The sequence below is a fragment of the Salmo trutta genome, chromosome 1 (genome assembly GCF_901001165.1).
Source record: "Salmo trutta chromosome 1, fSalTru1.1, whole genome shotgun sequence".
In the NCBI taxonomy this organism is placed as follows: domain Eukaryota; kingdom Metazoa; phylum Chordata; class Actinopteri; order Salmoniformes; family Salmonidae; genus Salmo; species Salmo trutta.
The window spans coordinates 69,566,274-69,592,268 of record NC_042957.1 but is presented as its reverse complement, the minus strand read 5'-3'; the positions used below and the strand labels follow the sequence as shown (position 1 = coordinate 69,592,268).

Below are 25,995 nucleotides of genomic sequence, written 5' to 3'. Positions count from 1 at the left end.
AGAAACACATAACGTTCAGGGCAGTTTGGAGAAATGAAAACAAACGTGACAGGTTTAGGTCAGCCTGCACTAACGAGCCTGTGGAAAGTCAACCTGGGCTATACCGGTCCAGCCTGGCTTTAACTGTGTGTGTCTGAATGTGTGTGTTTAAGACCATTACTGAACTTTCACCTCTCCTTTACCCATATAGTGGTATGTCGGGACACCAGAGGTACTTCCTGTTTTCACTCTGCGACTTAGCTGTAGGAGCTTGGTGTTTATCATGCATTTATTTTGTCTCTGTGGTGGACACAGGTTTGTGTGTGTATGTGCATGCATGTGTGTGTACAGTATGTGAATTTACGTGCATGAGCATGCACGTGTCCTTGCGTCAGTTTGTGTGGCAGCGGTCCCAAATCACTCCCTAACCCTCCCTTTGGACCCCCCCATGTTAGCATGCCTGGAGAGGTATTTAAGCCCAATATTGCTTCAACCTTACAGATATGCAAACTTTGAAGGGTTGGGGCCAAGGGGGAGGGGTAGGGATTCAAATGGGACCGGCTGATTGTGTGTGTGTGTCCATTCAGAACTCACCCCTGGGAGTCCAGTGTGTGTGTAGCGTCCAGCAGCAGTTTGGACAGCATGGTGAAGATGTGTAGTCTCATCTCAGGGTCTCTCTCTGGGTCCAGACAGTTCTGCAGAAGGGGCATTAGCAAGGGCAGGAACTCTCCAATGACTGGGCCTGAACACACACGCAACAGAATAGAAGTCCTATTATTAGTACTACTGACCACTGCTCAGTCAGACAGGGAAAGTTCCAAGGACTGACCAGACTGTGACACACAGCAACAAGGAAATGAGACATGAGTTAAAGGAGCTTTTGTGTGTGTCGTGTTACCAGACTGGGTCAGTCACTGGATGGGAAATTCACAGTGAAAGTATTCCCAGCTTACACACACTAACCAAGTGTCTGTCTGAGTGTATGACACGCTGTAGAGACAAGACAGAGGCTATCCTGTGATAATGAGGGCAGCGGCTGGCCAGTAGAACAGACTTCCCCCGAGAAGCAGAGAGAGAGAGAGAGAGAGAGAGAGAGAGAGAGAGAGAGAACACAAAATGCAAAGATGTCAAGCAGCAGGAATGTGCGAATCAAAACGGTGCCACAAACAGGGTGAAGGTGCCAGAGCAGAGCAGGCATCTCAAGGCCTCTTCACACTAACTCACTGCTGAAATGAGAGGGTCAGCTAGGCTGGATTCCATTAAAATGATCCCTAGTACACAGCCAATTGACCACAGTGTCCTGCCCTGCTCATCTCACCTGGCAGAGGAGATTTATTTTTACAGGGCCAGAGGGTGCCAGACCAGAGACAGTGAAGGAACACACTCACACACGTGCACGCAGAGACACGCACAAAAACGCAGGGACATTCACGGTCAAACACACACGCGAACTCAGGGACCCACACACACGTATGGAAAAGAGGAGCAATGCCAGTGTGAAGAGGAAATGGGAGGACAAAGTTTATGTCTGACAAACAGCAGTCAGAAGGTGAGACCAGACTATGACTAAGAGAATGGGATATTCTCAGATCTCAAACATTGACAAATAGATGAGAGATTATAGCATGTCTTTCCATTGGCTCCCAGGCCCATATTCCCAGAATGCTTTGGCATAGTGGCCAGAAAGGTGAAAGGTTAACCCCGGAATGGCGAGGGGCTTTGCAGGGAGTATTTTAAAAAGAACCACACAGAGACTGAGGTTCAAAGTGGCCTTGATGCAAGGAGGAGGAGGAGGAGGGGGGGGTCTGACCGTAAGCTTAGAATGGACTGGTCAGTTATGACTGGAGGCTTAGGGGACTAGAGGACATACTTCAGCTGTTGATGTTCCCATACAATCAGAGCAAAAACCTCAAATACCTTTTCAGTACATCCTGTTACTATCATCTGAAAGATATCTGTGTAAATCAATTGGTCCTGATTAAGCATGAACAACAGTACAACTATAAAACTCTAAAGTACAAAAATAACTTCTCTATTATTAGAATTATACAGACAAACCTAAAAGGGTTCCGTTTTGGGTTCCATGCAGAAACAATTCCAGAGGGTTCTACATGGGGACAGCCGAAGAACCCTTTTTTCTAAGTGTATAGGTCTGGAGTGCAAGTGTGTGGTGAGAGAGAGAGACGGAGACAAAGAGAGACAGACAGACAGACAGACAGACAGACAGACAGACAGACAGACAGACAGGGAGTGGGGGGGATTTACCCTAGTCACTAAGATAACTGGGCTCTAATGACAAGCTTTCTGTGTGTAGCTGGATAATGGCAGGTTATGTTGCTGACTTGCCAGAAGCCTCAAACTGAATTATTCTGCTGCTATCATTCACTACATACTACAGTCAGACTGCCATCATTGAAGTTGTTTGTAGTGACGTCAAAGTGCGGGGTGTTGTACAAAACAAAGTCATCAGCGATTGGATCATCTCTAACCATCAGAGCATCAAAGCCAATGACACATTTTTAAAAGTGCCGCTTTACCCATTTTTGTTCTGGCTCTGGCCCAAACCATCGGTTTCTGGGACCAATCAGACGGTCTAGAATGGATTTCCATTCTACAAATCGTAGAGGAGGTACTCAGATACAGACTCATTACGAAGAAGAACCTAACATCCATGGGAGTGGTGTAGCGTCTTGCCGGTGCAAGGAGTTTGGGTAGCCAGGCAAGTTGCTTTCTGTCTGTGTGAGTTTCTAAAGGGGACTTGAGTCAAAGGTCTTTGATTTGTCTCAGTCATACAGGTCTTAAGGGTAGATGACAGCGTAGAAATAAAGTGAATAGAACGGACATCCCAACATTTGTTTCCATTCCTGTTAGTGAGCATTTCTCCTTTGCCAAGATAATCCAGCCTCCTGACAGGTGTAGGAACCTCTCACAGCCATTGAAGAGGAGTGGGACAACATTCCACAGGACACAATCAACAGCCTGATCATCTCTATGTGAAGGAGATGTGTCGCGCTGCATGAGGGAAATGGTGCTCACACTACATACTGACTGGTTTCTGATGCACGCTCCTTCTTTTTTTGTTGTTGGTATATGTGACTAACAGATGCATATCTATATTCCCAGTCATGTGAAATCCATAGATTAGGGTCTAATGAATTTATTTCAATTTACTGATTTACTGATATGAACTGTAACTCGGCAAAATCTTTGAAATGATCGCATGTTGTGTTTATATTTTTGTTCAGTGTAAATCTATGATGGTGGCTGTTTGGCTGGTATGGAATGAAGGGTTGCCTTCAATGACAATGTCCACTCTATAACTGGTATTTATAGGAGTGGTGGGGAAACAAAATGGAGGTAATAGCTTGACTATAGTCTCACCTGACTGGCCAGCGATGACATGTAGCAAATATTGTATACTATTGACAAGATAGTCAAATGACCCACACCAACAATAGAAATACATGTCCTCAAATATGGAAGTCAGGCTGGAGGCGGCGAGATCAGGTGGGACCATTCTAGCCAATGAGAGGGCAGATACGCATGTGAACAACAGGCCATAGAGATAGATAGAGGACTTATCATTGTATCTGTGCCATTATAGAGGCTGTGACCGCAAGGGGAGCACCATTGAAGCCATTTCCATTTTAAAGTAGTCAATTTTCTTAATTGGCTGATTGCTCCAAAATCATAGGAATCCCCACCCAATTGTCTACTTTAAAATGGTGGAAGCCCTCAATGGCAATATCCACACTAAAACTGGTTATATCCATGATGAGTCCTCTCCTATGACAACAGGCACAACTCCAATATAAAGTTGTATTTTTCAAAGTTGCGTAAATGCAACGTGTCCACTTATATCAGTAAATTCGTAACAACCTAACTGTTGCGAAATTTTCATTTGATCAAATAAGCCTCACTTTTTTGTTGACCAAATTCGACACTCTCCCATTGACCAAAAATTCCTCCCTTCTTGGACTTATTTTCGTGGGCGGAGTAAAACCTCTTGCTTCGCCTCTTCCTCTCTGCCTGTGGTCTCACATGATTCTGACAATAATGTGGTTTTAGTCTCACCTGATTGGCCAGATATGACTGTTTGGACATTAATGGGTTGGTTACAGATTGGTCTTCTGATGGGAGAGAATTGACCTGTATTCTCACCCGATTGGCCAGCAATGTGGCTATACGCTCACCTGATTGGCCAGTGATGTGGCTATAGTCTCACATGATTGGCCAGAGATGACCTATAGCAGAGCTCTCCAACCTTGTTCCTGTAGGTTCTCTCCAATCCTAATCTAGCACACCTGATTTGAATGAATATCTATCTGATCAGTTGAATCAGGTTAGTTCCAACTGGAGTTGGATTTAAAACCTACAGGAGGGTAGTCTCTCCAGGAACACGGTTGGAGAAGCCTGACCTATAGTCTCACCTGATTGGGTGGCGATGACCTGGAGCTGCAGTCTCTGGGGGGAGTAGCTGGTCCAGGTCTTCTGAGAGGCTGAGAGCCACTGGAGCAGCTGACCCATGTGCTGCCTGTAGAGGTCAGCTACTGTAGCCAGACCCTGGACCTTACACAGAGACACTACGCTCTGCTCTGCCTGAGAGAGAGAGGGACATGGAGAGGAGAGAGATGGAGATGGAGAGAGAGATGGAGAGGGAGAGAGAGATGGAGATGGAGATGGAGAGAGAGATGGAGATGGAGATGGAGAGAGATGGAGATGGAGAGAGATGGAGATGGAGAGAGAGATGGAGATGGAGAGAGAGATGGAGAGAGATGGAGATAGAGATGGAGAGAGAGATGGAGAGGGAGAGATGAAGAGGGAGAGATGGAGAGAGAGATGGGGAGAGCGAGAGAGGGAGGGAGAGAGAGAGAGAGAGAGAGAGAGAAACAGGAAGGGAAGTTGAGAGAAAGTGATCAACACATTCCATAAAAATGTTTATGGCTGTATTGCAAGTTTAGATTACATCCGGAAACAGAAGCATGAACAGTAACTTTACCATGGAAAGAATAACTTTCCAAAACTCGAAACAATGTGCTTCACATGCTCTTAGTCTTATACATCAAACCACTCCGATGCAAACACTAACACATGTACCCATACAGAAAACAAACAGGAAGCATACATTCTATAGTCACAATAAACATCAACGGAGAGGAAATGAGCCGAGTGAGAGAAAGGAGCGTGAGCATAGTGTTGTCTCTTAAACACAGAGGAAGTGACCTCGAGGGGCGCGTTATGGTCTCCGTTATGGCCCCCTTGAAGGGAGGGTGGGTGAACACTGTCTGATTGACTGTCCTCTTGAGTCAATAGTGTTAACCCCCTGCGAAGGGAGCCAACAACCCCCCCACACCCCTGACTGGAAGCTCATTTTCTGGGAAAACTAGCGTTGCCGTTCCCCCTGGGAGGCAGAACAGCGTCCAGGAATGCCCAAGGCCATGCTCTCCCTCCCTCCTTCTCTACATGTCCCTGTCCCTATTCTTCCTCCCAGTTCCAAACAGGACACCGTTTCTGCAGACAGACACAGACAGTCAGACATAGAAGGCCACTGAGTGGTCAGTCATTCATCCGTTGGCCAGAGTGCAACTCCACTTCCCGCTCCTCTCCTCGTAGACCTGCTATTAGCATACAGTCCAAACAGACAGACTGAACTAAGACGTAACACAGGGCTTTTACAGTCTGTTCTGTTTCCTCCTCCTCTTCTCTGTGTTGTTAAGTTTTATTCTGGGTCAAGTTAACCGGACGATGAGTGTGCTTCGCGGCAGGATGGCGCTCGCATGGCATGTAATGGCAGTAGGCGTGAAGAAAGATGGCGCTGGGGCTGATTCTCTCTCAAAACCGCCTCCTTTCACCCTCGGCAACGGTTTAAACTAGTTCCACTCCAAAGGTGCAATTTCTGACTAAATGGGTAATTACAGTAGACTGTTGAGTTCCACTGTGCCCACTTTGAACCAGGGCTAACACTTACATTCTTCAGATAGCTTCTCTGGCCGCTATACAAAACATACTCACAGCTGTAATAAACAAGGAGGAGGGGGATGGAAAGAAAGAGGGCAGGGAAAAAATGGTGAAAACATTCTACATCACCACATGTCAGAGCAGAGAAGGAGAAGAGTAGCTACACAGGTGAGGTGGGTTAGAAACGTTGAACCCACAGGGGAGGGGGGGGCATGCCTGGAAGACAGAGAGGATAATGGGATTGCTCGTTAGAGAAACTGGTTGAGGTGTGTGTGTGTGTATGTGTGTCTTACCTGGGCAGTTAGCTGGGGTTTGATGTATGGGTGTGTAGACATATGTGTGTGTGGGTGTGTGTGTCCATGTACTGTATGTGTGTGTATGTGAGTACATCTTACCTTGTCAGTGAGCTGTGGCTCAGTGGAGAGGCTCTGGACAGTAACCAGCACCTGTAACAGCTGTAGACTGACAGAGCAACAGTCCTTCTCACACAGAGACAACAGAACATCCACACAGGACAGCAACTGGTCCAGGTACACCGTCTGGGAGAGGGAAGGACAGACTATTCTAATACAGCCCTTTATTGGGTAAATATCATACATTACACAAACACATTTCAATATCAGCCCTCACATTAACACCTGAAAAAGGAGAGAGACCGGGAGAGAGAGGGAGACGGAGATAGGGGAATGTGTAGATTGAGGTGGAGTGAGAGATAGGTACAGAGAGAAATAGGTACAGAGAGAGGGAGTAAGAGAGAGATAGGTACAGAGAGAGGGAGTAAGAGAGAGATATGTACAGAGAGAGGGAGTAAGAGAGAGATAGGTACAGAGAGAGAGATAGGTACAGAGAGAGGGAGGAAGAGAGAGATAGGTACAGAGAGAGGGGTGAGAGAGAGATAGGTACAGAGAGAGGGAGGAAGAGAGAGATAGGTACAGAGAGAGGGGTGAGAGAGAGATAGGTACAGAGAGAGGGAGGAAGAGAGAGATAGGTACAGAGAGAGGGGTGAGAGAGAGATAGGTACAGAGAGAGGGAGGAAGAGAGAGATAGGTACAGAGAGAGGGGTGAGAGAGAGATAGGTACAGAGAGAGGGGTGAGAGAGAGATAGGTACAGAGAGAGGGAGGAAGAGAGAGATAGGTACAGAGAGAGGGAGGAAGAGAGAGATAGGTACAGAGAGAGGGGTGAGAGAGAGATAGGTACAGAGAGAGGGGTGAGAGAGAGATAGGTACAGAGAGAGGGAGGAAGAGAGAGATAGGTACAGAGAGAGGGAGGAAGAGAGAGATAGGTACAGAGAGAGGGGTGAGAGAGATAGGTACAGAGAGAGGGGTGAGAGAGAGATAGGTACAGAGAGAGGGAGGAAGAGAGAGACTGCAGTGCTACAGTCTGACGGTGCATGAGAAGCCCCTGACCTCTGTTCCTCATACTGTCATACTGTTAAATGAGGGAAAAGTCAATGGCGTGACTGCTCCCTTCACCACCAGCCTAGAAGCTAGATTTATTTTCTCTGAACTCTATCCGCCCTCTCCCCTATCCCTCCTTCTGTCTCCCTCGCTCACACTCCTCTCCATCTGCTCCCTCTCACCTCTCTCACGACACGCCATCCTCCCTTCCACCCTCAGTTCTGACTCTCTCTCTCTCTCTCTGGGTCTCTCTCTCTCTCTTTGTGTCTCTCTCTTTGTGTCTCTCTCTGGCTTTCCCTGTGTCTCTCTCTGGCTCTCCCTGTGTCGCTCTCTGGCTCTCCCTGTGTCGCTCTCTGGCTCTCCCTGTGTCGCTCTCTGGCTCTCCCTGTGTCGCTCTCTCTCTCTCTCTCTCTCTCGCGCTCTCTCTCTCTCTCTCTCTCTCTCTCTCATGTTTAGACAAAGGCCCTCCACTCGGACCAATTTCCATGCCATCACCGGGAGCACAGCCTTGTTTCCTGTTTTGCTGTGGCCTGTCATTAGAGAGGAGGAAGGGAGGGAGGGATGGAGGGGGGAGGCAGCCTCCAGGTGTTTTCTTAGGGAGAGAGGGGGTGTATTAGGGAACGGAGAGAGATGGCCAAGAGTCTGTATGGACGCACACGCACACACACCTCATCCCTCCCATTCTCCATAATGACAAAACGTCTGTCCAGTGCTCAAAGCAGGCACTAGGAGGAGCACAACACTGTCTTCCCCAAGCGGCCAGAGAGCGGCCAGAGAGCGGCCAGAGAGCGGCCAGAGAGCGGCCAGAGAGCGGCCAGAGAGCAGCCAGAGAGCAGCCAGAGAGCAGCCAGAGAGCAGCCAGAGAGCAGCATGCCACTTCAGTGGGAAGGAAAAGAGATCAAAGCATAAATAAACAAGATGGAAAAGCAGTGAGTCTATGACAGGGCTGGAGAGGAGAGACGAGAGGGTCAGGACTTCCAGGGCTGGGAGAAAAATGGGTTTATTTTACATCAGTGAGCTGGGGGTTAGACACACACATACTATGGACACACACATTATGCACGCACACACACTTTTGACTCAGGGGGTTGGAAAAGTCTTATGTGTGTCTGGATCCGACAGTGAGTCAGGTTTGATATTCTAAAAAGAAAGTGAGCATTGAGGATAACCTCTGCTTCCTTAGTCCCCCTGTCTGGCCTGGGCTTCCCTGGGCCTCCCCCTCACCTCTCTGGGCTTCCCTGGGCCTCCCCCTCACCTCTCTGGGCCTCCCCCTCACCTCTCTGGGCCTCCCCCTCACCTCTCTGGGCCTCCCCCTCACCTCTCTGGGCCTCCCCCTCACCTCTCTGGGCTTCCCAGGGCCTCCCCCTCACCTCTCTGGGCTTCCCCCTCACCTCTCTGGGCCTCCCCCTCACCTCTCTGGGCTTCCCTGGGGGTTCTCCCTCACCTCTCTGGGCTTCCCTGGGGGTTCTCCCTCACCTCTCTGGGCTTCCCTGGGGGTTCTCCCTCACCTCTCTGGGCTTCCCTGGGGGTTCTCCCTCACCTCTCTTGGCTTCCCTGGGGGTTCTCCCTCACCACCCTCCACAGCAACCCGCCAAAGCCCCCACCATTTCTCCTTCACCCAAATCCAGATAGCTGATGTTCTGAAAGAGCTGCAAAATCTGGACCTATACAAATCAGCCGGGTTAGACAATCTGGACCCTCTCTTTCTAAAATGATCTGCCGAAATTGTTGCAACCCTTATTTCTAGCCTGTTCAACCTCTCTTTCGTATCGTCTGAGATTCCCAAAGATTGGAAAGCTGCCGCGGTCATCCCCCCTCTTCAAAGGGGGTGACACTTCTAGACCCAAACTGCTACAGACCTATATCTATCCTACCCTGTCTTTCTAAGGTCTTCGAAAGCCAAGTTAACAAACAGATTACCGACCATTTGGAATCCCACCGTACCTTCTCCGCTGTGCAATCTGGTTTCCGAGCTGGTCATGGGTGCACCTCAGCCACGCTCAAGGTCCTAAACGATATCATAACCGCCATCGATAAGAGATATTACTGTGCAGCTGTCTTCATCGTCCTGGCCAAGGCTTTCGACTCTGTCAATCACCACATTCTTATTGGCAGACTTGACAGCCTTGGTTTCTCAAATGATTGCCTCGCCTGGTTCACCAACTACTTCTCAGATAGAGTTCAGTGTGTCAAATTGGAGGGCCTGTTGTCCGGACCTCTGGCAGTCTCTATGGGGGTGCTACAGGGTTCAATTCTCGGGCCGACTCTCTTCTCTGTATACATCAGTGATGTTGCTCTTGCTGCTGGTGAGTCTCTGATCCACCTCTACGCAGACGACACCATTCTGTATACATCTGGCCCCTCTTTGGACACTGTGTTAACTAACCTCCAGACGAGCTTCAATGCCATACAACTCTCCTTCCGTGGCCTCCAACTGCTCTTAAACGCAGGTAAAACTAAATGCATGCTATTCAATCGATCACTGCCCGCACCTGCTCGCCCATCCAGCATCACTACTCTGGACGGTTCTGACTTAGAATATGTGGACAACTACAAATACCTGGGTGTCTGGTTAGACTGTAAATTCTCCTTCCAGACTCACATTAAGCATCTCCAATCCAAAATTAAATCTAGAATCGGCTTCCTATATCGCAACAAAGCATCCTTCACTCATGCTGCCAAACATACCCTCGTAAAACTGACCATCCTACCAATCCTCGACTTCGGTGATGTCATCTATAAAATAGCCTCCAACACTCTACTCAACAAATTGGATGTAGTCTATCACAGTGCCATCCGTTTTGTCACCAAAGCCCCATACACTACCCACCGCTGCGACCTGTACGCTCTCGTTGGTTGGCCCTCGCTTCATACTCATCGCCAAACCTACTGGCTCCAGGTCATCTACAAGTCTCTGCTAGGTAAAGCCCCGCCTTATCTCAGCTCACTGGTCACCATAGCAGCACCCACTCGTAGCACGCACTCCAGCAGGTATATCTCTCTGGTCACTCCCAAAGCCAATTCCTCCTTCGGCCGCCTTTCCTTCCAGTTCTCTGCTGCCAATGACTTGGAACGAATTGCAAAAATCACTGAAGCTGGAGACTCATATCTCCCTCACTAACTTTAAGCATAGGCTGTCAGAGCAGCTCACAGATCACTGCACCAGTACATAGCCCATCTGTAAACAGCCCATCTATCTACCCACCTCATCCCCATCCTGTATTTATTTATCTTGCTCCTTTGCACCCCAGTATCTCTACTTGCACATTCATCTTCTGCACATCTACCATTCCAGTGTTTAATTGCTATATTGTAATTACTTTGCCACCATGGCCTATTTATTGCCTTAACTTACCTCATTTGCACTCACTGTATATAGACTTTTTGTTTTCTTTTGTTCAACTGTATTATTGACTATATGTTGTATTTTCCCCCCATGTGTAACTCTGTGTTGTTGTATGTGTCGAATTGCTTTGCTTGATCTTGGCCAGGTCGCAGTTGCAAATGAGAACTTGTTCTCAACTAGCCTACCTGGTTAAATAAAGGTGAAATATATATTTTTTTAAACTCTTGGATTCCCTCACCTCTCTGGGCTTGTGACTCAGTTCTCCCCTCCTGTGTGCTTACTCACTTCACCCCCCTGTAGAGTGTGGACGTGCTCACAGTGGGTGGTGTGGATACCCATAGAATCTCTAGTTATTGTATTTCTGTGGGGATTCCCCTCTTTACAGCTCTGCAGCTCACTATCATGGGAATAAAGCAGCGAGACCGTGGGGGTTTCACGCTGTTCTGGTCTGTTCTCTGCTGTGGTCTGTTCTGTTCTGTTCTCTGCTGTGGTCTGTTCTGGTCTGTTCTCTGCTGTGGTCTGTTCTAGTCTGGTCTCTGTTCTCTGCTGTGGTCTGTTCTGGTCTGTTCTCTGCTGTGGTCTGTTCTGTTCTGGTCTGTTCTCTGTTCTCTGCTGTGGTCTGTTCTGGTCTGTTCTCCGCTGTGGTCTGTTCTGGTCTGTTCTCTGCTGTGGTCTGTTCTGGTCTGTTCTCTGCTGTGGTCTGTTCTAGTCTGGTCTCTGTTCTCTGCTGTGGTCTGTTCTGGTCTGTTCTCTGCTGTGGTCTGTTCTGTTCTGGTCTGTTCTCTGCTGTGGTCTGTTCTGGTCTGTTCTCCGCTGTGGTCTGTTCTGGTCTGTTCTCTGCTGTGGTCTGTTCTGGTCTGTTCTCTGCTGTGGTCTGTTCTGTTCTGGTCTGTTCTCCGCTGTGGTCTGTTCTGGTCTGTTCTCTGCTGTGGTCTGTTCTAGTCTGGTCTCTGCTGTGGTCTGTTCTAGTCTGGTCTCTGCTGTGGTCTGTTCTAGTCTGTTCTCTGCTGTGGTCTGTTCTAGTCTGGTCTCTGTTCTGGTCTGTTCTAGTCTGTTCTCTGTTCTTTTCTTTTCTGTTCTGTTCTGTTCTCTGTTCTGGTCTGTTCTAGTCTGTTCTCTGTTCTTTTCTGTTCTGGTCTGTTCTCTGTTCTGGTCTGCTCTCTGTTCTGTTCTGTTCTGTTCTGTTCTCTGCTGTGGTCTGTTCTAGTCTGTTCTCTGTTCTTTTCTGTTCCGTTCTGTTCTGGTCTGTTCTCTGTTCTGGTCTGTTCTCTGTTCTGGTCTGTTCTGTTCTCTGCTGTGGTCTGTTCTGTTCTGTTCTGTTCTCTGCTGTGGTCTGTTCTCTGCTGTGGTCTGTTCTGTTCTGGTCTGTTCTGTTCTGGTCTGTTCTCTGCTGTGTTCTGTTCTGGTCTGTTCTCTGCTGTGGTCTGTTCTCTGCTGTGGTCTGTTCTGGTCTGTTCTCTGCTGTGTTCTGTTCTGGTCTGTTCTCTGCTGTGTTCTGTTCTGTTCTGGTCTGTTCTCTGCTGTGGTCTGTTCTGTTCTGGTCTGTTCTCTGCTGTGATCTGTTCTGTTCTGGTCTGTTCTCTGCTGTGGTCTGTTCTGGTCTGTTCTCTGCTGTGTTCTGTTCTGGTCTGTTCTCTGCTGTGTTCTGTTCTGGTCTGGTCTGTTCTCTGCTGTGGTCTGTTCTGTTCTGGTCTGTTCTCTGCTGTGATCTGTTCTGTTCTGGTCTGTTCTGGTCTGTTCTCTGCTGTGGTCTGTTCTGTTCTGGTCTGTTCTCTGCTGTGTTCTGTTCTGGTCTGTTCTCTGTTCTGGTCTGTTCTCTGCTGTGGTCTGTTCTGGTCTGTTCTCTGCTGTAGTCTGTTCTGGTCTGTTCTCTGCTGTGGTCTGTTCTGGTCTGTTCTCTGCTGTGGTCTGTTCTGGTCTGTTCTCTGCTGTGGTCTGTTCTGTTCTGGTCTGTTCTCCGCTGTGGTCTGTTCTGGTCTGTTCTCTGCTGTGGTCTGTTCTAGTCTGTTCTCTGCTGTAGTCTGTTCTGGTCTGTTCTCTGCTGTGGTCTGTTCTGGTCTGTTCTCTGCTGTGGTCTGTTCTGGTCTGTTCTCTGCTGTGGTCTGTTCTGGTCTGTTCTCTGCTGTAGTCTGTTCTGGTCTGTTCTCTGCTGTGGTCTGTTCTGGTCTGTTCTCTGCTGTGGTCTGTTCTGGTCTGTTCTCTGCTGTAGTCTGTTCTGGTCTGTTCTCTGCTGTGGTCTGTTCTGGTCTGTTCTCTGCTGTGTTCTGGTCTGTTCTCTGCTGTGTTCTGTTCTCTGTTCTGGTCTGTTCTCTGCTGTGGTCTGTTCTGTTGTGTTCTGGTCTGTTCTCTGCTGTGGTCTGGTCTGTTCTCTGTTTTGGTCTGCTGTGGTCTGCTCTGGTCTGCTGTGATCTGGTCTGTTCTCTGTTCTGGTCTGCTGTGATCTGGTCTGTTCTCTGTTCTGGTCTGCTGTGGTCTGTTCTGGTCTGCTGTGATCTGGTCTGTTCTCTGTTCTGGTCTGCTGTGGTCTGTTCTGGTCTGCTGTGATCTGGTCTGTTCTCTGTTCTGCTCTGCTGTGGTCTGTTCTGGTCTGCTGTGATCTGGTCTGGTCTGTTCTCTGTTCTAGTTTGTTCTGGTCTGTTCTGGTCTGCCACAACACCCCTAGGGAGGCAGCCCAGGATGCTGTAGGGAGACCCCACCAGACGTGTAACATTGTAACACACAGGCAGACACTGACACCAAAACAGCCATCAGTAGGTGTGGGAGAGGAGAGGTAAAAGTGGCTTAGTGGATATAATCATGTGTTCGACACAGCTGGAGCCTGACTGGTGCTCCACCTGGTGCTGTGCCACTGCACACGCCACGGGGCCTCGTAACACAGTGTGTGTCTGACACAAATGCACACTGACATACTGAGGTAGTTGAGGATTTATTACCACCCCCCCCCCCCACAACTTCTGCCGGTGTCATGGCAACAGGGAAACAGATACACCCCTGGAGCTCAGACCCGGACCTCTGACCCGGTTGTGTCAGTCCACAGGTGAGGTGGCAGCCACGCGTACGGGTACGGTAAAGCCCTCTGACCCGGTTGAGTCAGTCCACAGGTGAGGTGGCAGCCACGCGTACGGGTACAGTAAAGCCCAACCCACCACCGCACTCCTCCTATCTTTCCTCTCTCTGTCAACAGCGAGATGAGCAGGCCACAGCTGTCAGACCATGACATCAGACAGAGGAACCATGTCAGACTGGGTTTGGGTTTTCTGAGCGACCTGGCGTCACCACGTCACACAAAGGACAGCCGATCCCAAGTCTCTCAGCAGCATTTGCACAGAAGACAAGATAGAAAACAGAGCCTCCTCTCCCACTACTCTCCTCCACTACTCTGGCTCAGCACTTTGACAGTGCCTTGCTGTGTAATGTTCTGTCTGTTAACTGCCTGGTTGTAAATACTCCTTCCCTTCACCTAAGGGCCTTTCTCTCTCTCTCATCTGCCTGTTTGCTTTAGCTCTGCAGATGTGAGAATAGCGCCGTAGCCACGGCAACACCACAATGGCCCTCAGCTGTAGAGTGAGAGCGTGTCTCTACTATGTACTAATAGCTTAATGTCTGTGGGTGTTTATGGTCCTATAATTACAAGTGCAACTTGTATGACACAGAAGCTTAACTAACCAACACTCCTTTCAACTCCTCTCTGCCACAGTGAAGTCATGGTGAGTGACCAAGCACAATATCAGTGTCCACATCTTCAAGGGGCTCCACCACTCTCTCGCTCTCTGCTGACCAGCGTGGTTTTCACTGTGACTTTGAAGATTATTTCTATTTGATTTTTTTTACTGCTTTTTGGTCCAAGTCAAACCTCTCGCTCTCTTGCACAAAACTCTCTAATGTTGGAAGGATCAAAAACACAAAAGTTGTTCTCATCTTTTGAAGTTTATTTTAAAAAGCATAGCATCTGAGTCTGCAATTTAACTATTATTTTTTAACTCTACTTTATCTTAGCACCACCGCTGCCCAATGTGCTCATATGACATTTCCCCTTCCATGTCTAAAAACCAATGAGCCAAAATGATATCAATAACAGCCAGTTAGTCCAACAAGCATGATCACTGTGTCTCCTGGCTAACCTTCACACAATCTGTGTGGTCTCTGAAGTTCATGTCAGAGTATTTTATTATTTAACCTTTATTTCTACAGGTTTTTCTCATAGAGATAAAATCTATTTTTCAAAAGAGACCTGGTCCGACAGCAGCAAGGTAAACAATGTTTCAGACTAAACAACTTGCACTACATTGAACAAAACTATAGACACACATACAGTACAACAATTACATATTACGTAAAGAAACAAAATGTCATAAATAAAAAACAGCTGTCCTAAAGACAATTATACTCTTCCATGATATTTATAAACGACCAAGTGTTTAAACTCCAACGTTTTTGATTGGTAATGAACCTGAGGGCTGCCTGATATACTGAATCAAGTGCTCTCAGGGTAGTGGTTGAGGCCTGCATACACTACTGGCCAAAAGTTTTATAACACCTACTCATTCAAGGGTTTTTCTTTATTTTTACTATTTTCTACATTGTAGAATAATAGTGAAGACATAAACTATGAAATAACACATGGAATCATGTAGTAACCAAAAAAAGTGTTAAACAAATCAAAATATATTTTATATTTGAGATTTTTCAAATGGCCACCCTTGATGACAGCTTTGCACACTCTTGGCATTCTCTCAACCAACTTCATGAGGTAGTCACCTGGAATGCATTTCAATTAACAGGTGTGCCTTCTTAAAAAAGTTAATTCGTGGAATTTCTTTCCTTCTTTATGCATTTGAGCCAATCAGTTGTGTTGTGACAAGGTAGGGTGTATACAGAAGATAGCCCTATTTGGTAAAAGACCAAGAGCTCAAATAAGCAAAGAGAAACGACAGTCCATCATTACTTTAAGACATGAAGGTCAGTCAATATGGAACATTTCAAGAACTTTGAAGTTTCTTCAAGTGCAGTCACAAAAACCATCAAGCACTATGATGAAACTGGCTCTCATGAGGACCGCCACAGGAATGGAAGACCCAGAGTTACCTCTGCTGCAGAGGATAAGATCAGTAGAGTTACCAGCCTCAGAAATTGCAGCCCAAATAAATGCTTCAGAGTTCAAGTAACAGACACATCTCAACTAGAGGTCGACCGATAATGGTTTTTCAACGCCGATACCGATTATTGGAGGACCAAAAAAAGCCGATACCAATTAATCAGACAATGTTTTTATATATATTTGTAATAATGACAATTACAACAATACAGAATGAACACTGAACCTTTTTATTTTAACTTAATATAATACATCAAAATCTATTTAGTCGCAAATAAATAATGAAACATGTTCAATTTGGCTTAAATAATGCAAAAACAGTGTTGGAGATTAAACTAAAAGTGCAATATGAGCCATGTAAAAAATCTAAAGTTTAAGTTCCTTGCTCAGAACATATGAAAGCTGGTGGTTCAATATTCCCAGTTAAGAAGTTTTAGGTTGTAGTTATTATAGGAATTATGACGCATTGACTATTTCTCTCTATACCATTTGTATTTCATATACCTTTGACTATTGGATGTTCTTATAGGCACTATAGTATTGCCAATCTCGGGAGTTCATAGGTTTGAAGTCATAAACAGCGCTGTGGAACAAGCCTTGCTAAGAGCTGCTCGCTAACACAGTAAAGTGCTGTTTGAATGAATGCTTACGAGCCTGCTGCTGCCTACCACCGCTCAGCCAGACTGCTCTATCAAATATCAAATCATAGACTTAATTATATTAAACACACAGAAATATGAGCCTTTGGTCATTAATATGGTCAAATCTGGAAACTTTAATTTAGAAAACAAAACGTTTATTATTTCAGTGAAATACGGAACCATTCCGTATTTTATCTAACGGGTGGCATCCCTAAGTCTAAATATTGCTGTTACATTGCACAACCTTCAATGTTATGTCATAATTATGTACGGTCTTTGTTAGGAAGAAACCCAGTTCGCAACGAGCCAGGCAGCCCAAACTGTTGCATAACCCCGACTCTGCTTGCACTGAACGCAAGAGAAGTGACACCATTTCCCTAGTTAATATTGACTGCTAACATGCATTTATTTGAACTAAATATGCAGGTTTAAAAAAAATATATACTTCTGTGTATTAATTTTAAGAAAGGCATTGATGTTTAATGTTAGGTACATTTGTGCAACGAATGTGCTTTTCTCGTGAATGTGCTTTTGTTAAATCATCACCCGTTTGGCGAAGTTGAATTAGGCTGTGATTTGATGATAAATTAACTGGCACCGCATTGATTATATGCAACGCAGGACAAGCTAGTTAACATAGTAATATTATCAACCATGTGTAGTTAACTAGTGATTGTGAAGATCGATTGCTTTTTATGAGATAAGTTTAATGCTAGCTAGCAACTTACCTTGGCTCATTGCAACCACAAGGTCCATTTGACGCTGCACTCGCGTAACAGGTGGTCAGCCTGGCATGCAGTTTTCTAACGGACTGCAACGTAATTGGCCATAATCGGCGTACAAAAAGGCAGATTACCGATTGCTATGAAAACTTGAAATCGGCCCTAATTCATGCCGATTAATCGGTCGACCTCTAATCTCAACATCAACTGCTCAGAGGAGACTGCGTGAATCAGGCCTTCATGGTCGAATTCCTGCAAAGAAACCACTACTAAAGAATACAAATAATAAGAAGAGACTTGCTTGGGCCAAGAAACACAAGCAATGGACAGTAGACCGTGGAAATCTGTCCTTTGATCTGATGAGTACAAATTTGAGAGACTTGTTTCCAACCGCCGTGTCTTTGTGAGATGCAGAGTAGGTGAACGGATGATCTCCGCATCGGTGGTTCCCACTGTGAAGCATGGAAAAAGAGGTGTGATGGTGTGGGGGTGCTTTGCTGGTGACACTGTCAGTGATTTATTTAGAATTCAGGGCACACTTAACCAGCATGACTACCACAGCATTCTGCAGCGATATCCCATCCCATCCCATCTGGTTTGCACTTAGCGGGACTATCATTTGCTTTTCAACAGGACAATGACCCAACACCGATGATTAACAACTCATGGTGTAATTGTAACAACATACAAGAACTCAAGTCCTTTTGTTCACCTGCCTAGAATTCCACACTCAAATGCTGACCGTATTATCTCCCAAGAGAACTCTCCTCGGTTATAGTCACAGCCGTCTATATCCCTCTGCAAGCGTATACAGTTGAAGTCGGAAGTTTACATACACTTAGGTTGGAGTCATTAAAACTCTTTTTTCAACCACTCCACAAATTTCTTGTTAACAAACTATAGTTTTGGCAAGTCGGTTAGGACATCTACTTTGTGCATGACAATTCATTTTTCCAACAATTGATTATTTCACTTATAGTTCACTATTTCATAATTCCAGTGGGTCAGAAGTTCACATACACTAAGTTGACTGTGACTTTAAACAGCTTGGAAAATTCCAGAAAATTATGTCATGGCCTTAGAAGCTTCTGATAGGCTAATTGACATAATTTACATAATTCACCCAACTTATTGTGGGAAGCTTGTGGAAGGCTACCCGAAACGTTTGACCCGAGTTAAACAATTTAAAGGCAATATTACCAAATACTAATTGACTGTATGTAAACTTCTGACCCACTGGGAATGTGATGAAAGAAATAAAAGCTGAAATAAATCATTCTCTCTACTATTATTCTGACATTTCAAATTCTTAAAATAAAGTGGTGATCCTAACTGACCTAAGACAGGGAATTTTTACTAGGATTAAATGTCAGGAATTGTGAAAAACTGAGTTTAAATGTATTTGGCTAAGGTGTATGTAAACTCCCGTCTTCAACTGTATACAAGCCAATTCAGCGGCTCAAACACGAGACGTATTTGGCAGGGTCTACAGACAATCGCAGATTACAAAAAGAAAACCAGCCCCGTCGCGGTCATCAACATCTTGCTCCCAGACAAATTAAACAACTTCTTTGCTTGCTTTGAGGACAATACAGTGCCACCGACCCAGCCCGCTACCAAAGACTGTGGGCTCTCCTTCTCCGTAGCCGACGTGAGTAAAACATTTAAACGTGTTAACCCACGCAAGTCTGCCGGCCCAGACGGCATACCTAGCCGTGTCCCCAGAGCATGCGCAGACCAGCTGGCTGGTGTGTTTACGGACATATTCAATCAATCCCTATCCCAGTCTGCTGTCCCCACATGCTTCAAGATGGCCACCATTGTTCCTGTTCCCAAGAAAGCAAAGGTAACTCTACTAAATGACTATTGCCCCATAGCACTCACTTCTGTAATCATGAAGTGCTTTGAGAGACTAGTCAAGGATCATATCACCTCCACCCTACCTGTCACCCTAGACCCACTCCAATTTGCTTACCGCCCCAATAGGTACACAGATGATGCAATCGCCATCACACTGCACACTGCCTAATCCCACCTGGACAAGAGGAATACATATGTAATAATGCTGTTCATTGACTACAGCTCAGCATTCAACACCATACTACCCTCCAAACTCATCATTAAGCTTGAGACCCTGGGTCTTGATCCCCGCCCTGTGAAACTGGGTCCTGGACTTCCTGATTGGCCGCCCCCAGGTGGTGGAGGTAGGAAACAACATCTCCACCCTGCTGATCCTCAACACTGGGGCCCCACAAGGGTGCGTTTTCAGCCCCCTCCTGTACTCCCTGTTCACCCACGACTGCGTGGCCATGCACGCCTCCAACTCAATCATCAAGTTTGCAGACGACACTACAGTAGTGGGCTTGATTACCAACAACGATGAGACAGCCTACAGGGAGGTGGTGAGGGCCCTCGATGTGTGGTGTCAGGAAAATAACCTCTCACTCAATGTCAGCAAAACAAAAGAAATGACAATGGACTTCAGGAAACAGCAAAGGGAGCATCCCTTATCCACATCGACGGGACAGCAGTAGAGAAGGTGGAAAGTTTTAAGTTCCTCTGTATCTCTGAAATGGTCCAAGCACACAGACAGTGTGGTGAAGAAGGCGCAAAAGCGTCTCTTCAACCTCACGTGGCTTGTCACCGAAAACCCTTCTAACTTTTACAGATGCACAATTGAGAGCATCCTGTCGGGCTGTATTACCGCCTGGTACGGCAACTGCACCGCCCACAACCGCAGGGCTCTCCAGAGGGTGGTGCTGTCTGCACAACGCATCACCGGGGGCAAACTACCTGCCCTCCAGGACACCTACAGCACCCGATGTCACAGGAAGGCCAAAAAGATCATCAAGGTTAACAACCACCCGAGCCACTTCCTGTTCACCCCACTACCATCCAGAAGGAGAGGTCTGTACAGGTGCGTCAAAGCTGGGACAGAGAGATAGAAGCTGTTTTTCAATCTCAAGGCCATCAGATTGTTAAACAGCCACCACAAGCACAGAGAGGTGGCTGCCTACCTATAGACTTTATATCATTGGCCACTTTAATAAATGGAACACTAGTCACTTTAATAATGCCACTTTAAGAATGTTTACATATCTCGCATTACTCATCTCATATGTACTGTATCCTTCACTATCTATTGCATCTTAGCCACTCTGTCACTGCTCGTCCATATATTTTATACTTATATACTCTTATCCTATTCCTTTATTAGATTGTGTGTATTAGGTTTTGTTGTGGAATTGTTAGATATTAGGTTTTGTCGTGGAATTGTTAGATATTACCTGTTAGATACTGTCGGATCTAGAAGCATAAGAATTTCACTACACTGGCATCTGCTAACCATGTGTATGTGACCAATAACATTTGATTTGACACACCTCCAGGCTGTGTAAGGGCTATTTGACCAAGAAGGAGAGTGATGGAATGCTGCATCAGATGATCTGGCCTCCACAATCACCCAACCTCAACCCAATTGAGATGGTTTGGGATGAGTTAGACCGCAGAGTGAAGAAAAAGCAGCCAACAAGTGCTCAGCATATGTGGGAACTCCTTCAAGCCTTTTGGAAAATCATCCAGGTGAAGCTGGTTGACAGAATGCCAAGAGTGTGCAAAGCTGTCATCCAGGCAAAGGGTGGCTACTTTGAAGAATCTCAAATATAAATATATTTTGATTTGTTTAACACTTTTTTGGTTACTACATGATTCCATATGTGTTATTTCATAGTTTTGATGTCTTCACTATTATTCTGCAATGTAGAAAATAGTAAAAATAAAGAAAAATCCTTGAATGAGTAGATGTCCAAACTTTTGACAGGTACTGTACATCGTACCAGCTCCTTCCTGGCCTTCAGAGGAAAAACAAGACTTATGCCGGTAATAAAAAACTATTTTCAGCTTGAGCTTCCTTATCAAGTTCTCCACATGAACAGTGAAGCTCAGCTTGTCATCCACCCACACTCCCAAATATTTGTACACTTTGACTTTCTCTATAGTATGTTCATCCAATGTATGTGTGACTGTCTGTGTGCTGAATGGGAGTGTGTGTCTGCCTGTCAGTGTCTGCCTGTCAGTGTCTGCCTGTCAGTGTCTGTGTACACTTGCATGCTTGGTGTGTGTTTGTGTGCATGTCTGCCTACCTGTCTTTCTGTCTGTCTGTTCTGCTCTGTCTGTCTGTCCTGCTCTGTCCGTCTGTCCTGCTCTGCCCGTCTGTCTGTCCTGCTCTGTCCGTCTGTCTGTCCTGCTCTGTCCGTCTGTCTGTCCTGCTCTGTCCGTCTGTCTGTCCTGCTCTGTCCGTCTGTCTGTCCTGCTCTGTCCGTCTGTCTATCCTGCTCTGTCCGTCTGTCTGTCCTGCTCTGTCCGTCTGTCTGTCCTGCTCTGTCCGTCTTGCTCTGTCCGTCTTTCTGACTGTGTCTGCCTACCTGTCTGTCTGTCTGTCTGCTCTGGGTCTGCTCTGCTCTGGGTCTGCTCTGCTCTGGGTCTGCTCTGGGTCTGCCTGCTCTGGGTCTGGGTCTGCTCTGGGTCTGCATCTGGGTCTGCTCTGTGTCTACTCTGTCTGGTCTGCTCTGGGTCTGGTCTGCTCTGGGTCTGGTCTGCTCTGGGTCTGCTCTGACTGCTCTGCTCTAGGTCTGCTCTGCTCTGGGTCTGCTCTGTCTGCTCTGGGTCTGCTCTGCTCTGGGTCTGCCTGCTCTGGGTCTGCTCTTACTGCTCTGCTCTGTCTGCTCTGCTCTGGGTCTGCTCTGGGTCTGCATCTGCGTCTGCTCTGGGTCTGCTCTGCGTCCGCTCTGGGTCTGCTCTGCTCTGGGTCTGCTCTGCTCTGACGGGTCTGCTCTGGGTCTGCTCTGTCTGCTCTGCTGTGGGTCTGCTCTGCTGTGGGTCTGCTCTGCTCTGCGTCTGCTCTGGGTCTGCCTGCTCTGTATCTGCTCTTACTGCTCTGCTCCGACTGCTTTGGGTCTGCGTCTGCTCTGTGTCTACTCTGTCTGCTCTGCTCTGGGTCTGCTCTGGTCTGCGTCTGCTCTGGGTCTGCTCTGTGTCTGCTCTGTGTCTGCTCTGCGTCTGCTCTGCGTCTGCTCTGGGTCTGCTCTGTGTCTGCTCTGCTCTGGGTCTGCTCTGTGTCTGCTCTGCTCTGGGTCTGCTCTGCGTCTGCGTCTGCTCTGGGTCTGCTCTTACTGCTCTGCTCTGACTGCTTTGGGTCTGCTCTGGGTCTACTCTGGGTCTACTCTGGGTCTGCTCTGGGTCTGTCTGCTCTAGGTCTGCTCTGGGTCTGCGTCTGCTCTGCGTCTGCTCTGGGTCTGCTCTGTCTGGGTCTGCTCTGTCTGGGTCTGCTCTGCGTCTGCTCTGGGTCTGCTCTGGGTCTGCGTGTTTGGGGTGTGGGTGTGTAACTGTGTGTCTGTGTGTGTCTACAGGAACACAGATGCTCCTCTCCCTTCTCTCTCCCTTCTCTCTCTTGTTATTTACAGCCCAATGGTGGCCTGCCTGGCCCTCTCTGGTTTGGCCCTGCTCTGTGTGTCTGGCCTGGTTGTGGTCAAAGAATGCTGCAGGTGTGTCGGTCTGTTCTGGTAACCCTGCTCTTTAAAGGGGATAGATAGATAGAGGCCAATGACATCATCGGTGTGCATCTTGTGATTTTAACCAATTATGAGCAGGCATTGCCACTAATTGTCTACCAAATTGTTGATGATGTCATTGGCCTCTATCTTCTTTACAACAAAACATAGAAACGCACCATTTTCACAGATGTTGATGTTGGGGTGGTGCTGGAGATGATGAATATAAAGTTGACATTTTTTTAAATGTCCTTTTAACTACCCAGCCAGGACTGTACGGCTGACCCTGCTCTTTACATACCCAGCTAGCCAGCCAGGACTATACTGTACTGCTGACCCTGCTCTTTACATACCCAGCTAGCCAGCCAGGACTGTACTGTACTGCTGACCCTGCTCTTTACATACCCAGCTAGCCAGCCAGGACTATACTGTACTGCTGACCCTGCTCTTTACATACCCAGCTAGCCAGCCAGGACTGTACTGTACTGCTGACCCTGCTCTTTACATACCCAGCTAGCCAGCCAGGACTGTACTGTACTGCTGACCCTGCTCTTTACATACCCAGCTAGCCAGCCAGGACTGTACTGTACTGCTGACCCTGCTCTTTACATACCCAGCTAGCCAGCCAGGACTGTACTGTACTGCTGACCCTGCTCTTTACATACCCAGCTAGCCAGCCAGGACTGTACTGCTGACCCTGCTCTTTACATATCCAGCTAGCCAGCCAGGACTGTACTGCTGACCCTGCTCTTTACATACCCAGCTAGCCAACCAGGTCTGTACTGCTGACCCTGCTCTTTACATACCCAGCTAGCCAGCCAGGACTGTACTGTGCTGCTGACCCTGCTCTTTACATACCCAGCTAGCCAGCCAGGACTGTACTGTACTGCTGACCCTGCTCTTTACATACCCAGCTAGCCAGCTAGGACTGTACTATACTGCTGACCCTGCTCTTTACATATCCAGCTAGCCAGCCAGGACTGTACTGCTGACCCTGCTCTTTACATACCCAGCTAGCCAGCCAGGACTGTACTATACTGCTGACCCTGCTCTTTACATACCCAGCTAGCCAGCCAGGACTGTACTGTACTGCTGACCCTGCTCTTTACATACCCAGCTAGCCAGCCAGGACTGCACTGTACTGCTGACCCTGCTCTTTACATACCCAGCTAGCCAGCCAGGACTGTACTGCTGACCCTGCTCTTTACATACCCAGCTAGCCAGCCAGGACTGTACTGTACTGCTGACCCTGCTCTTTACATACCCAGCTAGCCAGCCAGGACTGTACTGCTGACCCTGCTCTTTACATACCCAGCTAGCCAGCCAGGACTGTACTGTACTGCTGACCCTGCTCTTTACATATCCAGCTAGCCAGCCAGGACTGTACTGTACTGCTGACCCTGCTCTTTACATACCCAGCTAGCCAGCCAGGACTGTACTGTACTGCTGACCCTGCTCTTTACATACCCAGCTAGCCAGCCAGGACTGTACTGTACTGCTGACCCTGCTCTTTACATACCCAGCTAGCCAGCCAGGACTGTACTGCTGACCCTGCTCTTTACATACCCAGCTAGCCAGCCAGGACTGTACTGCTGACCCTGCTCTTTACATACCCAGCTAGCCAGCCAGGACTGTACTGTACTGCTGACCCTGCTCTTTACATACCCAGCTAGCCAGCCAGGACTGTACTGTACTGCTGACCCTGCTCTTTACATACCCAGCTAGCCAGCCAGGACTGTACTATACTGCTGACCCTGCTCTTTACATACCCAGCTAGCCAGCCAGGACTGTACTGCTGACCCTGCTCTTTACATATCCAGCTAGCCAGCCAGGACTGTACTGTACTGCTGACCCTGCTCTTTACATACCCAGCTAGCCAGCCAGGACTGTACTGTACTGCTGACCCTGCTCTTTACATACCCAGCTAGCCAGCCAGGACTGTACTGTACTGCTGATCCTGCTCTTTACATACCCAGCTAGCCAGCCAGGACTGTACTGTACTGCTGATCCTGCTCTTTACATACCCAGCTAGCCAGCCAGGACTGTACTGTACTGCTGACCCTGCTCTTTACATACCCAGCTAGCCAGCCAGGACTGTACTGCTGACCCTGCTCTTTACATACCCAGCTAGCCAGCCAGGACTGTACTGCTGACCCTGCTCTTTACATACCCAGCTAGCCAGCCAGGACTGTACTGCTGACCCTGCTCTTTACATACCCAGCTAGCCAGCCAGGACTGTACTATACTGCTGACCCTGCTCTTTACATACCCAGCTAGCCAGCCAGGACTATACTGCTGACCCTGCTCTTTACATACCCAGCTAGCCAGCCAGGACTGTACTGCTGACCCTGATCTTTACATACCCAGCTAGCCAGCCAGGACTGTACTGTACTGCTGACCCTGCTCTTTACATACCCAGCTAGCCAGCCAGGACTGTACTGTACTGCTGACCCTGCTCTTTACATACCCAGCTAGCCAGCCAGGACTGTACTGCTGACCCTGCTCTTTACATATCCAGCTAGCCAGCCAGGACTGTACTGCTGACCCTGCTCTTTACATACCCAGCTAGCCAGCCAGGACTGTACTGTACTGCTGACCCTGCTCTTTACATACCCCGCTAGCCAGCCAGGACTGTACTGCTGACCCTGCTCTTTACATACCCAGCTAGCCAGCCAGGACTGTACTGCTGACCCTCCTCTTTACATACCCAGCTAGCCAGCCAGGACTGTACTGTACTGCTGACCCTGCTCTTTACATACCCAGCTAGCCAGCCAGGACTGTACTGTACTGCTGACCCTGCTCTTTACATACCCAGCTAGCCAGCCAGGACTGTACTGTACTGCTGACCCTGCTCTTTACATATCCAGCTAGCCAGCCAGGACTGTACTGTACTGCTGACCCTGCTCTTTACATACCCAGCTAGCCAGCCAGGACTGTACTGTACTGCTTACCCTGCTCTTTACATACCCAGCTAGCCAGCCAGGACTGTACTGTACTGCTTACCCTGCTCTTTACATACCCAGCTAGCCAGCCAGGACTGTACTGCTGACCCTGCTCTTTACATAGCCAGCTAGCCAGCCAGGACTGTACTGCTGACCCTGCTCTTTACATAGCCAGCTAGCCAGCCAGGACTGTACTGTACTGCTGACCCTGCTCTTTACATACCCAGCTAGCCAGCCAGGACTGTACTGTACTGCTGACCCTGCTCTTTACATACCCAGCTAGCCAGCCAGGACTGTACTGTACTGCTGACCCTGCTCTTTACATACCCAGCTAGCCAGCCAGGACTGTACTGTACTGCTGACCC

At 47.7% G+C, this 25,995-nt stretch overlaps 1 protein-coding gene across 1 annotated transcript in view; it reads right to left on the bottom strand.

Annotated features, from left to right (window-relative positions):
• LOC115206415 (dynein assembly factor 5, axonemal) overlaps positions 1-25,995 on the bottom strand; it is an 88,844-nt gene that overhangs the window by 33,171 nt on the left and 29,678 nt on the right. Inside the window, exons 7-9 of the mRNA XM_029773372.1 lie at positions 6,333-6,476; positions 4,410-4,578; positions 574-721 (exon numbers count right to left, since the gene is read on the bottom strand). Of these exons, the coding sequence (XP_029629232.1) occupies positions 574-721; positions 4,410-4,578; positions 6,333-6,476 (461 nt within the window). The remainder of the gene's footprint in view (positions 1-573; positions 722-4,409; positions 4,579-6,332; positions 6,477-25,995) is intronic.